At 39.7% G+C, this 15,759-nt stretch overlaps 1 protein-coding gene across 2 annotated transcripts in view; it reads right to left on the bottom strand.

Moving 5' to 3' along the window:
* Positions 1-2,728: 2,728 nt before the first annotated feature.
* The window catches only part of LOC134344429 (signal transducing adapter molecule 1-like), an 89,597-nt gene continuing 76,566 nt past the window's right edge, over positions 2,729-15,759 (bottom strand). Inside the window, exons 11-14 of one of the 2 annotated variants that reach the window (XM_063044199.1) lie at positions 12,655-12,709; positions 10,014-10,167; positions 9,401-9,579; positions 2,729-4,496 (exon numbers count right to left, since the gene is read on the bottom strand). In XM_063044199.1, coding sequence (XP_062900269.1) covers positions 4,301-4,496; positions 9,401-9,579; positions 10,014-10,167; positions 12,655-12,709 — 584 coding nt within the window. In that variant the 3' untranslated portion in view covers positions 2,729-4,300. The remainder of the gene's footprint in view (positions 4,497-9,400; positions 9,580-10,013; positions 10,168-12,654; positions 12,710-15,759) is intronic. The other variant, XM_063044200.1, reaches the window with a different exon arrangement.

The following is a 15,759-nucleotide window of genomic DNA, read 5'->3' as shown; positions in this document are numbered from 1 at the left end:
TGGCCTTACAATGTTCAGTAGGTTTCAATGAGATTCTCTCACCCCTCCCCCCCCCGCCCCCACCCCCATTCTTCTAAACTCCAATGAGTACAGGCCCAGAAACATCAAATGCTCATATGTTAACTTTTTCCACTTCCTCTCTGGACCCCCTCCAATGCTCGCACATCCTTCCTTGGGTATGATGCCCCAAAATGCTCACATTACTCCAAATGCTGTCTGACCAGTGTCTTATAAAGCATAAGCATTACCTCCTTGCCTTTATATGCTGGTCCTCCAGAAATGAATACTTTAAAAATTCCTTTTCAATATCAACTGTGGAGCTTTGATTAAGGTCACCCGCAAATTCATTCTCAGAAAGTGTTGACCTCAAAAGATCATCTTGGTGTATTATAAGTCTAAGTGCAAAAGACTGAGAGGCTGTAGAAGGTTTTTATTAAACAAACAAAATAAGTCTCTGGTAGTTTATAGTGGAACTCAAAGACCAAAACTATTATACTTTTTGACAAAACCATTTCAATTCATTGACATCAGAACAATATCTGTTAAACTATTTACTTAAACCGTTTAGTTGGTCACAGGTCAACTGTGAAACCCTCTCAATGAAGATTCAGCATTTTCACTTTATGAACCCATGACATGCAATAGAATAGGAAATCTTATGAGATGCCTTATAATTTTTGCATTTAACTCAGCCACTCTTGTTACAATTTATTTGACAGCTAACAAGTCAAAGATTATACAAACACGCTTTCAGATCTTACTAGCATAAGCATTGTTTAAAACTCTATATGACAAAACATACTCAAGTATCCATCAATAAAATGGTTTTAACATCTTGCATACAGATCTTTTGCTCATTTTCTAACAAGTTTACTTTTGTAAATGGGAAACTGAACACAAATGAACCAGCATTTTACAATTAGCACATGGTAAACATTTATATTATATTTACAGAGTTATGGACCATGGATGATTTTTGTAGATTTAATGATGAACACAGGAAAAAAGTTTACATCTGTTAAACTATTTATTAACCAAAGTACTTTTTTGAATTACATTTGGCTGGTATTGCATTACATTGAGTGAAAAATATGATCTTTTTCCATTTTCAGATCAAACAATATCAACTTCAAGAATTTAAAAAAGTGTAAATGCAGCAAATATTTGCAAATTTCACACCTCCAGTTATAGATACTAGATTGAAGCAGCACCATCTCGTTAAAGGTTGCCCAACAACTTTCTAAATTTACATACAGAATGATAAATGATGCTGGAACAGAAATCTGACGGTGTCACTTTAACATGAGAGTACTGCCTTTATAAGAAGAGCAATTCCAGAGAAAAAAAGATCCCCACTGGTCTGCAAATATGATTATGCCTCTCCACATTCCCCTCCAACTCCATTTATGCACTGAAAATAGATAACACTCTTCATTGAGAACAGTGAGAAAGGAACTCAAATTCAAAACACAGATTAGGAAGTGTCTGAATAGTGCTGATACTTCTTAGAAAAGGGGTATGTCACATTGCTTTACATTAGTGCAACACACACAAAATGCTGGTGGAACACAGCAGGCCAGACAGCATCTATACGAAGAGATACAGTCAACGTTTCCGGCCGAGACCCTTCATCAGGACTAACTGAGAGAAGAGATAGTAAGAGATTTGAAAGTGGGGGGGGGGGGAGAAGATCAGAAATGATAGGAGAAGGTAAGAAGGGGAGGGATGGAGCCAAGAGCTGGAAAGTTGATTGGCAAAAGGGATACAGAGCTGGAGAAGGGAGAGAATCATGGGATGGGAGGCCTACCTAGGGAGAAAGAAAGGGGGAGGGGAGCCCAGAGGAAGACGGAGAGCAGGCAAGAAATTGTTGTGAGAGGGACAGAGAGAGAAAAAAGGAAAAAAATAAAAATAGAACGGGAGGAGGGGCATTAACAGAAGTTAGAGAAGTCGATGTTCATGCCATCAAGTTGGAGGCTACCCAAACGGACTATAAGGTGTTGTTCATCCAACCTGAGTGTGGCTTCATCTTTACAGTAGCGGAGGCCATGGATAGACATGTCAGAATGGGAATGGGATGTGGAATTAAAATGTGTGGCCACTGGGAGATCCTGCTTTCTCTGGTGGACAGAGCGTAGGTGTTCAGCGAAATGGTCTCCCAGTCTTCGTCGGGTCTCACCTATAGAAGGCCGCACCGGGAGCACCGGACGCAGTATATCACGCCAGCCAACTCAGCGGTGAAGTGTCGCCTCACCTGAAAGGACTCTCTGGGGCCCTGAATTGTGGTTGATAAAGACGAAGCCACACTCAGGTTGGAGGAACAACACCTTATAGTCCGTCTGGGTAGCCTCCAACCTGATGGCATGAACACTGACTTCTCTAACTTCTGTTAATGCCCCTCCTTCCATTCTTACCCCATCCCTTATTTATTGATTTAATTTTTTTTCCCTTTTTTCTCTCTGTCCCTCTCACAATAACTCCTTACCTGCTCCCCATCCTCTGGTGCTCCCTTCCCCCTTTCTTTCTCCCTAGGCCTCCCGTCCCATGATCCTCTCCCTTCTCCAGCCTTGCATCCCTTTTGCCAATCAACTTTCCAGCTCTTAGCTCCATCCCTTCCCCTCCTGTCTTCTCCTATCATTTTTGATCTCCCTCTCCCACTTTCAAATCTCTTACTATCTCTTCTTTCAGTTAGTCCCGACGAAGGGTCTTAGCCCGAAATGTCGACTGTGCTTCTTCCTATAGATGCTCTCTGGCCTGCTGCATTCCACCAGCATTTTGTGTGTGTTGCTTGAATATCCAGCATCTGCAGATTTCCTCGTTTTTGCACTTTAATTCAGTTGGCCAAGAAAATTAGTACTGGAATACTGTCAATTAAATTCTAAAGATCACCTTTTCCAGCTATTGCAAAAGCATTAAGATCAAACAACCCCAATCAATTAAAAAGGATTGACTCCAATTACAAAACAGTGTTAAGAGCAGATTTTGCTTCGTTGCTTTGTCTTTGGTGGGTAAGCATTTGGACCTAGAATTACATGGAAAAAGTCACTAGTTCAGTGGATTCTGGATAATCGGAGCAGCCACTTTATTTGGGTTAACTCTTAAAGAACAAAACTAATCAAGAAAATAGCCTGGATTCCCTTCATTTATTTGGGACACTGTGCCACTTGACTGGGACAGGAGGCTCTGCTGAACATTCTAAATAGCATCAGTCGTGTGCACTTGTGTGGCCATTAAGACACATGGTAAATAAAGTGAACAGTTTTTAATGTAGCATCAATTGCATGTGTTTGTTTTCAAAAAGCAGTGATTTCTGTCACTGATAGTTGGCAAGAAATAAGCAGTAACACAATTTAGAACTGTTTTGTTTCAAAAGTTCAGGCTTGGAGATGCCAGATACAGCCAGGAGTGAAAACGAAATGATTTCACTACCTTCAAATTCCTAACTTGTTGGAGTATCGACAATCGTCTTGAATGTTACAATGAAAATGAAGATTTGGAGGATGCAATCGTCCAAAGCATTATATGAAGGCAGTCCATTATATAGCTGAGCATTAAACTGCAGATGGTTGTAATGAGTCACAAATAAGTTTCTGACTCTTCATTTGAAAAATAAATTCCATTTTAAGTTAGGTTAGGCATATGGTGAATAAGATAAATTTTATAAAAAACAGGTTATAACAATGTTTAAAACAAAGAAGCCAAAGCAGAATCACTGGAGGTGAAAAAGGAGCAAAACAAAATGCATAGAAAGTCCTATAACTCATTTGAGCTTCCTCTTTTAGACCAGAATGAGCAAAACATCATTGCAGGCATCTAGGCGGCCTTTTTTTTTTCATCAGAGTGCAAAATGTGGCAATGTAGATTTGATCCTTCACATAATAAGGATGATGAAACATTATCTACTTTAAATATATATAAATTAAAATTACTAGAAAAATTGATAATCTAATTTGAAATCCACCATGAATTAAATTTCTATATCAACTGTAACAGTTTATCTTCACATTTTCACTTATGGCTATCAAATTTAATACTAATGCAATAAACCAACATTATGTACACAACAGCTATCAGTTCCATTTTATCCCATGAAATGGGACATCATGATACTTCTTCAGGGGTATCTTACCATTTGTCCTTCTTTAGTATTAGGTGGTTCTGCTTGAAGAAACAAAAGTTCAGTGCAACTGGTGCATATTGATGATATTTTAATTGCTGTGAATTAAAGCACTGCCTGTTTATTCTCAACCAGCATTAAGGGTTAATAGTTAAAGGACAAAACTGATGAGAAATGTCATATCCTCTATAGAAGTGCTTTCTGTGAGTAAGGTGATTGTTGACTGCTAGACTCTTGGCCATGTGCTGTCGAGGAAACACTGTAGCTTGGTATCTGTTGTCCATTTAAACCTGTACTCTGATAACTAGAGATGTCGACATTTGAAGGGGGAGTTTGACTATAGACAGGTGCCTGACTTATGTATGTACTTGCAGCCATAGCACTGAAAGAGAGAAAAAATTGAATTGATTTTTAAAACCTGGGCTCTATTTACAATGCAAGGTAAACAGCTAAGATAGATGTGTAATGTGCTAAATGCCTCAACCACAGCCATTTGAAGAATGTGGGTCCGTACCCCTGACGATATCCACAGCTCCCCATGCAAACTTCCACTTTGGAAAAGATGGCTGAATACTATAAACAACTGATAAAATTTAACTGACCAAACTTGTGACAAGCTACATTTAAATGGTATTAATGACAAAAGTTAGATAGTTGCTTTTAGAGTAATTTTATTCCAAGTACTATTCAGTGAACAGATTATGGAAGTATGCAAGGACAAGATTCAGTAGTGAATGTATGCAGGTCAAACATTTAAAACATAATATAATCACTAGGTTTCAAATGCTTTGATATCACTGTTTTTGGTTAAAATTTGATTATAAACAAAATGATATTTACTGAATTTGCAGTTACATTTTTATTTCTCTGTGCCTAAAACTGTTACACCAATTAATGTACTTCAGATTATGTATTTTCATTGCACTTTATCTGCATAAATCTACTACTGATTTGGAATAAACACCTTGAATTCAAAATTTAGTTTAAAGGGACAAATTTTCAAAAGCAATGCACAAACAGCTATTCTTATAGGCACATTTTCCACTTGTGATGTAGATCACGTCTACCCTTTCGTGTTCAAAGTTACAGGCAAATTGTTCCACACTGAAACGACCAATCTGAAGCCATGTACTGTAATTCTCAGTTGAAAATATTTCATATTCAGGATATTACAACACAAAAATTAGCCTTTCAGCTTAAGTCACTATTTATATTCTGTACAGCCTCAGCTGACTTCACCACCATTGGACTAATCAGTGAAGGTGACAAAGTCAAGTACCAGCAGGAAGTAAACAAGCTAGTGTCCAGGTGCAATCACATCTTGTAGCTGAAAGTCCTCAAAAAGGAGGAGATGCACACCAACTTGAAGAAAAATGTGTCTTCTCTCATTGACTCATCATGACCACTCTGACAGGAGAGGAAAAGGGAATAGACAGACAGCGCAGGGTACCCCCGGACATTCCCCTCAACAATAGGTATACTGCTTTGGATATTGCTGGAGCTGCCGTTGGGGGACTGAGCGTTGACCTAGCAACCTAGTCTGTGTCACTAAGTCTAGTGCTGTGGCTCAGAAGGCAACGAGGGAGAAGAGGAGTGCAGTAGTGATAGGGATTCCATAAAAAGCAGCAGACAGGAGATTCTGTGGACGTGAAAGAGACACCCGGATGGTATGTTCTGAGATCATCTCCAAACCATTCTAAAGGAGGAGAGTGAGAAACTAGAAATTGTGGAACATACTGTTACCAACAACATAGGTAGGAAAAGAGAAAAGAAGTCTTGAAGGAATAATATAGGGAGTAAGGTGGAAAGTTGAAAGCAGGGCCTCAAAGATAGTAACCTCTAGGTTGCTGTTTGTGTTACATGCCAGTGAGGGTAAGAATAGGATGGTTTGGCAGATGAATGTGTGGCTGAGAAATTGGTGCAGGGAGTAGTTTCATTTTTCTGGATCATTGGGATCACTTCTGGTGAATTATGGCGTGTACTAAAGGGTGGGTTACATCTGAACCCAAGAGGAACCAGAATACTAGTGGGCAGGTTTGCTAGAGCTGTTGGGGAGTGTTTAAATTAATTTGACGGGGGATGGGAACTGGAGTGACAGAGTGGAAGATGGGGCAGTTTGTATATGAGTGAAAGTATACACTGACTTGAGTAGTGAGACTGAGGAAGGACAGACAGATAATGGGGCAAAATTGCAGTCGAATTGAAATGTAACATGGGAGAATAATTGAAAAGGGTGACGAAAACAGAGTTGAGCGTGTTATATTTGAATGTATACAGCATACGGAATATGATAGATGATCTTGCGGCATAGCAAGAGACTGGCATGTATGAAGCTGTGACCAAGTCATGGCTGAAAGAAAATTACAGCTGGGAGTTTAACATCCAAGGATACACACTGTATCCAAAGGACAAGCAGGTAGGCAAAGGGTGACTCTGTTGGTAAAAAAAAAATGAAAACAAACCCTTAGAAAGAGGTGACATAGGATCGGAAGATGTAGAATCCTTGTGGGAAGAGTTAAGAAACTACAAGAAATAGATTCAGATGGTTCAGCCCTCCGAAGAGTAGCCAGAATGTGAGATGCAAGTTATGTTGGGAGATAAAAGGCATGTAAAAAGGGCCATATTGCAATGTTGCTCCTTTTCATGCCTTGTGGCTCAGAAGAAAGCACTTTTGCCACTTGTATAGGATTTGACAATTTTTTAAAAATATACAAGGCCAAGTTACTAGCTTACTCAACCCAGCACAGATGGAAAACATGCAAGCAGCCAACCTGATACAAACTCAGGGTTTTTCGCCTCAAAGTCCGGTGCTGATGCCACAGCACCACCAGCTGGCTAATGTTGCAATAGTCATGGGGGGGATTGCAGTATGCAGGTGGACTGGGAAAAATCAGGTTGGTGTTGGATCTCAAGAGAGGGAATGCCGACAAGATGACTTTTTAAGAGCAGCTTGTGGTTCAGTCCACTAAGGGATCAGCTATTCTAATTGGGAGTTGTGTAATGAACCAGATTTGATTAGGGAGCTTAAGGTAAAGGAACCCTTAGCAAGCAGTAATCATAATATGATAGAGTTCACCTTGCAGCTGGAGAGGGAGAAGCTAAAGTCAGATGTATCGGTATTACAGTGCAGAAAAGAGAATTATAGAGCACATGAAAGAGAAACTGGCCCATAGTTGATTAGAAGGGGACACCAGCAGGAATGATAGCAGAACAGCAATGGCAGAAGTTTCAGGGAGGATTTTAAAGAAATTAGATAGGTATATCCTAAAGATGAAGTAGTATGGCACAACTGTGGCTGACAAGGGAAGTGGAATATAACAAGAAAGCAAAAGAGACAGCATTTAATATTGGGAAAATAGTGGGACATTCAGGGGTTGGGAAGCTTTTAAAAACTAACAGAAGTGAAAGAGTCTTAAGGAGAGAAAAAGTGAAATATGAAGGTAAGCCAGCCAATAATATAAAAGAGTATACCAAAGGTTTTTTTCATATATATAAAGAATGAAAGAGAGGAGAGAGTGTTTATCAGACCGCTAGAAAATGATGCTGGAAAGGTAGCATTCGGGGATAAAGAAATAGCGAATGAACTTAGAAAAAGTAATTGGCTACAGTCTGCCATCACTGCAGTACTTGCATGTGTCCAGGAGAAAGAAGCAGGGGAGAAAAAATTCACTGCATCATTACCCACCCTACAAATTGCCTTTTCCAAAAGCTCCCTTCACGAATGCACTGTAGGGCTATTAAAACAAAGAAAAACTTCACACCATCTGTTACCTCAGTCACTGCAATGCACTGTAAACACATTAAACCACAATTTTGTCTGCTGTTTACACTGTAAAACATGCTGGTATTTATACATTTATTTGATATCCATACTATATTTTTTATATAATTCTTTATTCCATCACATCACACTTATTTTGCATGTTACACAGAAATATAACTTTTTCAGTAACTGATTAGCATAAAGGGAGCTGAAAATAGAACCCAGCAGATTTCAGCAGACCCCACTTTGAGCACACACCTAATACACAATCTAGACCTTCAACTCCAACCACAGACACTGCTCACACTCCAGAACAATGAGAGAGCCAAATGCTGGATCACTTTGATTTCCAAGCAATTGATGCCAATTATTAGAATTTTACATATATCACTTCCTCATTCACCTGTCCAGACTTCCTCTCAACATAATAATACGATTTGTGTCAACTTTTGAGGAAATAAAATTCCTCCAAATTCCATACTAGATTTCTTCTAAATCTCTACTTGTGTTCTCCCCCATTACTGAGCTATGTGGAATCATGCACAGGGAGTTTAAGGGGAGAATTGAAAGAGGTTTATAAAAATTATCCAAGGCATGGATAAAATAGACTGTCAAAAGCTTTTTCTCCAGAGTTTAAACGTATATTGAGATGGAGCATGCATTTAAAGAAAGAGCGAGGAAAAAATTCAAAAGAAGATACGTGGGGTAGTCTTGTTTTTACTATACAGTGGTGGGTACCTAGAATGCACTGTCAGAATGTGATGGAGGCAGATATAAAGGAGGTGTTCAATAGGTAGTTAGATAAACAGGTGAGTGTACAGACAATAGAAGGATGTGGACCATATCCAGGCAGAAGGGATTAGATGTTGTTAACTTAATTAGACTGACACATCATGGGCCAAAGGAACAACTTAGATCCTGTACTATATTGGTCTACAAAAGCCTTGCTATCACATTATCCTTTGCAACTTGTCACTCTGTAAATTTTGGATCCAGTTTGCCACTTACTTGGAACTCATAGGCGTTTGCTAAACTGTCCTGTAGGATCTAGTGAAACTATATTCAGCTCTCCATTATCCTACCGAGGCTTAGTTCATCATCTTTCTTTTCAGAATTGTCATCTTGTGCAACTTCCCCTGACTGCCACTCCAAGTTTTCTTGTATCTCTACCACACCAATAACCTCATCTTCCCAGTTATGAACGAGGTCTCTAATCTTCTTCCAAACACCTATGACTTCATATTTATCCATGTTGAACTTCATTTGTAAATTTTTTTTCCTGTTGGCAAGTTTATTAGGGGTCTCCTGTAATGCTGGATTTATTTAAATGACTGGAAACTACTGGCTTCTCCTTTCAAAGAAAATTATTCTACAAGTTAATAATGATTAAGTAATTATAAATTGATTTTATCACCAGATAGTTTCAGTTTAGATGTTAATGTACACAGCTACTGGAAATCATTTAGTTCTGCAAGGGGTCTAGAATAATTCAAATGATAACAGAACAACACATGCATACTTACTTAGTATAAGATGTCACAGCCTGCTGGGTAGACATAGCTGAGCTTGCTGTCGGTGGAAGACCAGTCTGACTAAGTGATGGAATGTGATCAGCTGCAAGACTGTAACCCTGGACTGAAGCCATTTGAGGTGTTCCAGACACTACATAAGTGCCACTGGGAGGCTGTCCTGAATATACCTGCTAAAGTCAAGTACATGCCATCAAAGAGCTTTGAGTGTTCAAAGTTGCCAAAAGCAGCAAACAAAATCTTACCTTTTTCAGGGGAAACCATTGATAGTTTGCCTTCCCTGTTTCTCATGAAACAACTAATATTTTCTATTGTAATGTCATAATCATAAATTTGACCAGAGATTTAATGACAAAGAGCATTTCAACTTTTCACAATGTTGTAGACACTTAATTCACAAACTCTAGAACATTTAAGTCATTAGTTAAAAGTTGTCACATCCTTCATTTGCTGCAAGAAATCTTCGGTGGTCAAATTCTTTGATGACATCGCAGCTAGGACATTAAATGCACAGATAGTTTTTCTTTTCAGTTTTAAGGAATTCACAGAAGTTTGATTTTTAAAAATGTCAAGAAAAATTATTTGCAAGCTTATTTTCAATAAATACCTGTGAGACTGCTACGGAGGATGGTTGCACATAATACTGCTGATTTGGGAGCTTGGTATACATGGAATACATAGGATCTTCATTCATCAATTTAGCGTACAAAGACAGAGCCTCCATCACTTTCACATTTAGATCTGACAGTTCAGAATGCTTCCTAAAACCAGAAAGTAGTAAACAGATGTAAGAGGTCATACTGGATCTAAAATAGTACAATGAAATCCAATGGGCCATAAATTTAAGCTCCATTTCAGAGAGAAGCCCATGCAATATTTCCTGCCCAGAGATGGCATCAGTATGAATCCTTTCACAATTCACACAATAATTAAAAGATCACAAACAGAGCAGATATTTGTATCAAGGGCACCATCTATAGGACAGCATGGCACATTTTATTTCTGACAAAGCTGAAACAATTCTGTTTTTAAAATACCGGTTTTGCATCTGGCCAAAGTTGAGGAAAGTTAAGAGTGCACAGAGAAGACGACTTCTCATAGGTCATGTCAATATGCCAGTCCTGACACTGCTTTAGATGCTGTTGTGAATCTCAGGCAAGTACCAACATTGTTGTTCCTCAAGGTTGTTGTTGCCAGGGGGAGGGGTTGTGGGGCTGAGCTCCCAATACCTATTAAATGCTTAAATGCTCCCAATGGTGGGCACCTCAAATAGCTTCTGACAACCAAGTTCAGCTCCAGGCCTTCACGTGTGGCTTACCCAGAGGAACCATTGCTACTGGACAGGAGAGGGGCAAAGGCGGGTCATTGGTGCCTTTAAACAAGTCGCTTCGGACAGATGGGTCTCATCAGCCATGGTTGGCAGCTCATCTACAAGGAAAACTGATCTCAAATTTCAGCTGCCTTGCAGCTATACCCACTCATGACAAAGGCTTTGGGAGTAAACCCAAAGGAAAAATCTAGAGCTGGAGTCCATAAGCCAGTGCAATGCTGAGTTCAATGCTGACTGCCAACTCCTACGGCGCCACTGATGCCAAACTGTATCAGTTTCTGCCGTTCCTTTGCATTCATCAGCTGTGTGGAGAGGGTGAGCCTGCTACACGGGCAACAGCTTGTTCTCCATATCGTACCACCCTGGCTTATGTATCACAGAGACTGCTAGGATGCAATATCCATGGTCAACCCCCACCAACGGAGAGTCTCAATCAGTATCGTAAAATACAAAACACACTGAGCATATGATAGCTCATGAAAGAATGTTGGGAAGAAGAAAAAAATATATACTTGGACACAAAAAAAAAGCTAAATTATTGAGCAACCAGTTGCTGGTATCCAGTAACAGCCTGTATTTTAGTTTTACAGGGTATGACAGAGGATTTTAGATTACCTCCGTAATAAAGTAAAATAATAATCAATCAACTTATTCCAATCTTGTGCTCGGCTTACTCTGATTAGCATGTTTATCAATCCATAAAATTTTAAAAGTATGAGTCAAAAAATGAGTGGGAACAGCATTTTCTTATTCATTTATTTAAGATCTGGATGCCATTAGCATTTAATGCTCATTTCTAATTGGCTGACACCAGCTCACCAAGGGCACTCTTTTGAACTGGGCAGTCCCTCTGGTGAAGGTATTGTCAATGTACTGTTGCATGGGGAATTCCAGCATTAAGATAGTGAAGAAATGGCAAAGTATTTCCAAGTTAGGATTTGGAGGGAAACTATGGTGGTGGTATTTCCATGCCCTTCAAGTTTTTGGCAGTAAAAGTCACATATTTGAGATGTGTGATCAAAATAGGTAAGGGGATCAACCCTACTTCCGACCACGTAATGAATCATCAAGAGATGCTAGGGCCTAAATCACTGTCTGGAAGAACTCCTGCAGTGATGTCCTGGGGCTGAGATGATTGATCTCGAACAACAATCCTGACATCTCCTTCTGGTCAATGAACCGGAGTTTATACCCTACCTTTAATAGTGGACTATGAGGTTACGGATTCTGATGAGATACATTTCTGCTATTGATAATAAGTTTTCAGCATCTCTCGGAAGCCCAAATTTGAGGTGGTGAATTTGTTCTGTGTTTAACCCCCTTGGCAGGATTTTAGTGACCCCACTACAAAGACAAGACTACCAGTGTGGTGGTCACCTGCAGTAGAGCCATTATGCACTGTCACAGGCAGATCAGCAAGAACTATGTCAAGCATGTTTATTTTTCCAACACACAACCTGCTGGAAGAAATCAGCATGTAGAGAACCAGTGACTAGAGAAAAGAAACTGTCAATGTTTCAGGATGAAACCCTGCATCAACACTGACAGTGGACAGGCGAAGTGGCCAACATCCCTCACCATCTAGTGCAGGCCCAATTTTGAGGCTATAAGCTTCAGTTCTTGGCCTGGACAAGAGTACTGCTTCCACAACATTTTTATTGATGTACGTTCAAGTCTCCCACCCAGTTTACATTCAGTGCCTTTGCTAATTTCAGTCATTCCTTGAAGTGATTTTCATCATGCAAGACTATTAATTCATCAGCCAAGAGAAAGTGGTAGTTGGCAATCAAAGCATTTTCATGCACATGTTTGATGTGAAACCTAGAGATTTCTAGGGCTCCATACCTAATGTTTAGAACAAGGAATACTCTCTCCTTCTGATATACATTATAAACAAATAGAATAAAACAACTTTTACCTGTCAATTTCTTCTAACTTCTGATCTATAAGTGGTCCCATTTGGTGACAGATACCTGGGAAATTAAAAAGATTCAAGATAGGGAAGATAGGAGTATACTACATCACACAAGTCAGTGTATAATTATTTACAACAATATAGACATCCCAACCTGCAAAAACTCATTTCAGGGAGGTAGCACCACCATTTCAGGGAGGCAGCACCCCCACCCCCCCACAACCCCATATCCTCACGCCCCCCCCCCAATCGACCTCCAAGGGTGTATGTAATGCTTTGTTTAGTGATTTTTTCTAATCTGTAAAGCAAGTTGGGTATATGCAGCAAATGTGACATTAAAATATGTACTTATATTATCATGTTTATTCTATTAGAACTTTAAGCAAGTCTACAGGGAGTTTGGCCTCATCACATAGGACATCAATAGCGTAGCTCCTTGGCAGCTAGCCAGCTAGTTTAAATCAGGGGTCCCCAACCTTTTTCGCAGCGCGGACCGGTTTAATATTGACAATACTCTGGCGGATCGGCCGACCTGGGGGGTGGGGGTGTTAAATGCAACTGGAATATAGGTGATAAGTCAACTATAAGGCACTTGTAAGTGGCTAATACACTCAATTTCGTTTCTAAAGGGGTTAATCTAATAAATTTAATATTAAGCACACAGCGCATATTTTCCTCGCATGAACGTAGTGATAAGTCAATTATAACAGTGGTCCCAAACCTCCGGGCCGCAAAGAATGCAGTGGTACAGCGGTAGCCAGAATGCACCCAGCACATCTTTAAGAAAAAAGCCGCAAGAAACAAGCTAATTGATTAGGTGCTGGGTGGCACCTAATTAATTAGCTTGTTTATTTCAGCTTTTTTCTTAAAGATGTGCTGGGTGCATTCCGGCCACCGCTGTATTCTTCGCGGCCCAGAGGTTGAGGACCACTGAATTATACGTCACTTATAAGTCAATAGCATAACATTTTAAGTAACGTTTAGATATTAAAACACACAGTGCATAGTTTCCTCGTATGAACGTGTAAAATCATTGCAACACACCAATATCGCTGAATCAGTGGGAGCCCTGGGCTTGTTTCCCTGCAACAAGACGGTCCCATCATTGGGTGATGGGAGACAGCGATACTCGAAGGGGTTCCTTATGTCCAGTCTATCCCGCAATTTAGTTTTCGTTGCATTCATTGCAGAAAACTCCGCTTCACAGAAATATGTTGGAAATGGCAGCAACTTTTTCAGTGCTTTCGTGGCTATCTCAGGATATTCAGCCTTGACTTTAATCCAGAATGCCGGCAGAGATGTTATGTCAAACATACTTCTCAGCCCACCGTCATTTGCAAGCTCGAGGAGTTGATCTTTTTCCTGCACTGACATGGATGATTCACTGGGGACATTCCTTTGCACGTCTTGGGTCACTGATGACCGTGCGCGTGTTAAAATTCAACAGTGCGTGACAGGGAATGAGGAAAAGTGCAGCTGACTCATATCGCCAAATCATATCGTTTCCTCACGGCCTGGTGGTTGGGGACCAGTCCTAGCACGAAGAGAGACCAATCAGGATGCTCACTCTCCCTCTCAAAAAAATCTATTTCTGGGATATTGCATATAATTTCCAGGCGTCAGGGAGCCACTATCGATATGCGGGAGACTCTTGGAACTTCTGGGAGAGGTGGGATGTCTGTAAATACTGAACAAAAACCTAACTGATTAACAGAGCACAAGCTACATTAGATTTGGCTTTGTGCAACAAATTAGGAATTCATGACCTGATTGTGAAAGCATTCTAAGCAGCAACAATTATACTACACTTAAAATTTGCATTTGGTCTCAGTGGGAGAAGAATGGGACCATGACATTGAATATTATCCTTAAATGTGAGAAATTATAGAGCTCTGAAAGTAGAATTGATGTAAAATGGATAATTAAGTCATGGGATCTATCTGTTAATTAACAGTAGATATTTAAGGGCACCTTTCAGAATAAACTGATAAATTTCATCAAAGAAGAACTGCAAAGAAGGATTCAACAAGTGGGATGGTTAAAGATAGCAATGAACTTTAAAAAAAAAGCACATAATTGCTTTAAGATAAGCAGGTCATAAGATTGGACAATATAATGGCAAAGAGATTAATAATGAATTAAATGTTAAGAGTACAAGATAAGGTCAGATGGCAATCTAAAAAGGGGACAAAAGGAGTATCTACTCAATCTCTTTAAATAAGAGCACTTTGATCCAACAGAAAGCAACTCTAGGCAATTAATTATCAAAAATGAAAAAGGCAGATGAATTGCACACATACATACTTTATATCAGTCTCTGTGTAGGGCTGCATAGTTATAGGGCAGGCTTTGCTGAGTGATGGGTTTCAGTAACGAGGACGATTAGTGATCAGTTTAAATTAATTTTTCCTTTATTCGTAGAAAGATCTGGTAATGAAGGATACGGGAGTTAGTGCAGTGGTACACTCATCCTGCAAGATGTGGGAAATCAGAGACATTTCCAACGTTTCTGCTGTTTGCAAGAAATGTATCCCACTGCAGCTCCTATCTGAATACATTGCAGTTTGAGCTGCGGTTAGACTCACTACAGAGTATCCAAGATGGGGAACACATTGTAGATAGCATGATCAGTGAGTTGGTCACAGACAGAGAAAGAAGATGGATGACTTTCAGGGAGGACAAATATTTCATTGTGAACATAGGAGGTATTCTGCAAACACTGATGTTGTTGTGGATGGCAAGGAAGCACAGTCGTTCAAGGCTAAGAGAGGATATAGATTGGATAGAAAGGTCAGTGCAGCATTGGCAAAAGCAATTTAATTCAGACATATTTTGGGAAGTCAAATGGGGCAGGACATACCGAGTAAATGTTAGGGCACTAAGGAATGTTGATGAATAGAAAGACCATCAGAAATAGGAGCAGAATTAGGCCATCCAGTCTGCTCAGCAATTCCATCGTGGCTTATTTACTATACCTCTCAATCCCATTCTCCTGCCTTTTCTCCATAACCTTTGACACCATAACTAATCAAGAACCCATCAACTTCTGCTTTAAATATGCCCAATGACTTAGCTTCCATGAATTTCCTCTACATCTCTGTTCTAAAT

This window comes from Mobula hypostoma, chromosome 3 (assembly GCF_963921235.1).
Source record: "Mobula hypostoma chromosome 3, sMobHyp1.1, whole genome shotgun sequence".
Classification (NCBI taxonomy): Eukaryota; Metazoa; Chordata; class Chondrichthyes; order Myliobatiformes; family Myliobatidae; genus Mobula; species Mobula hypostoma.
The sequence above is the reverse complement of the archived record's forward strand: the minus strand, read 5'-3'. Positions and strand labels throughout refer to the sequence as shown.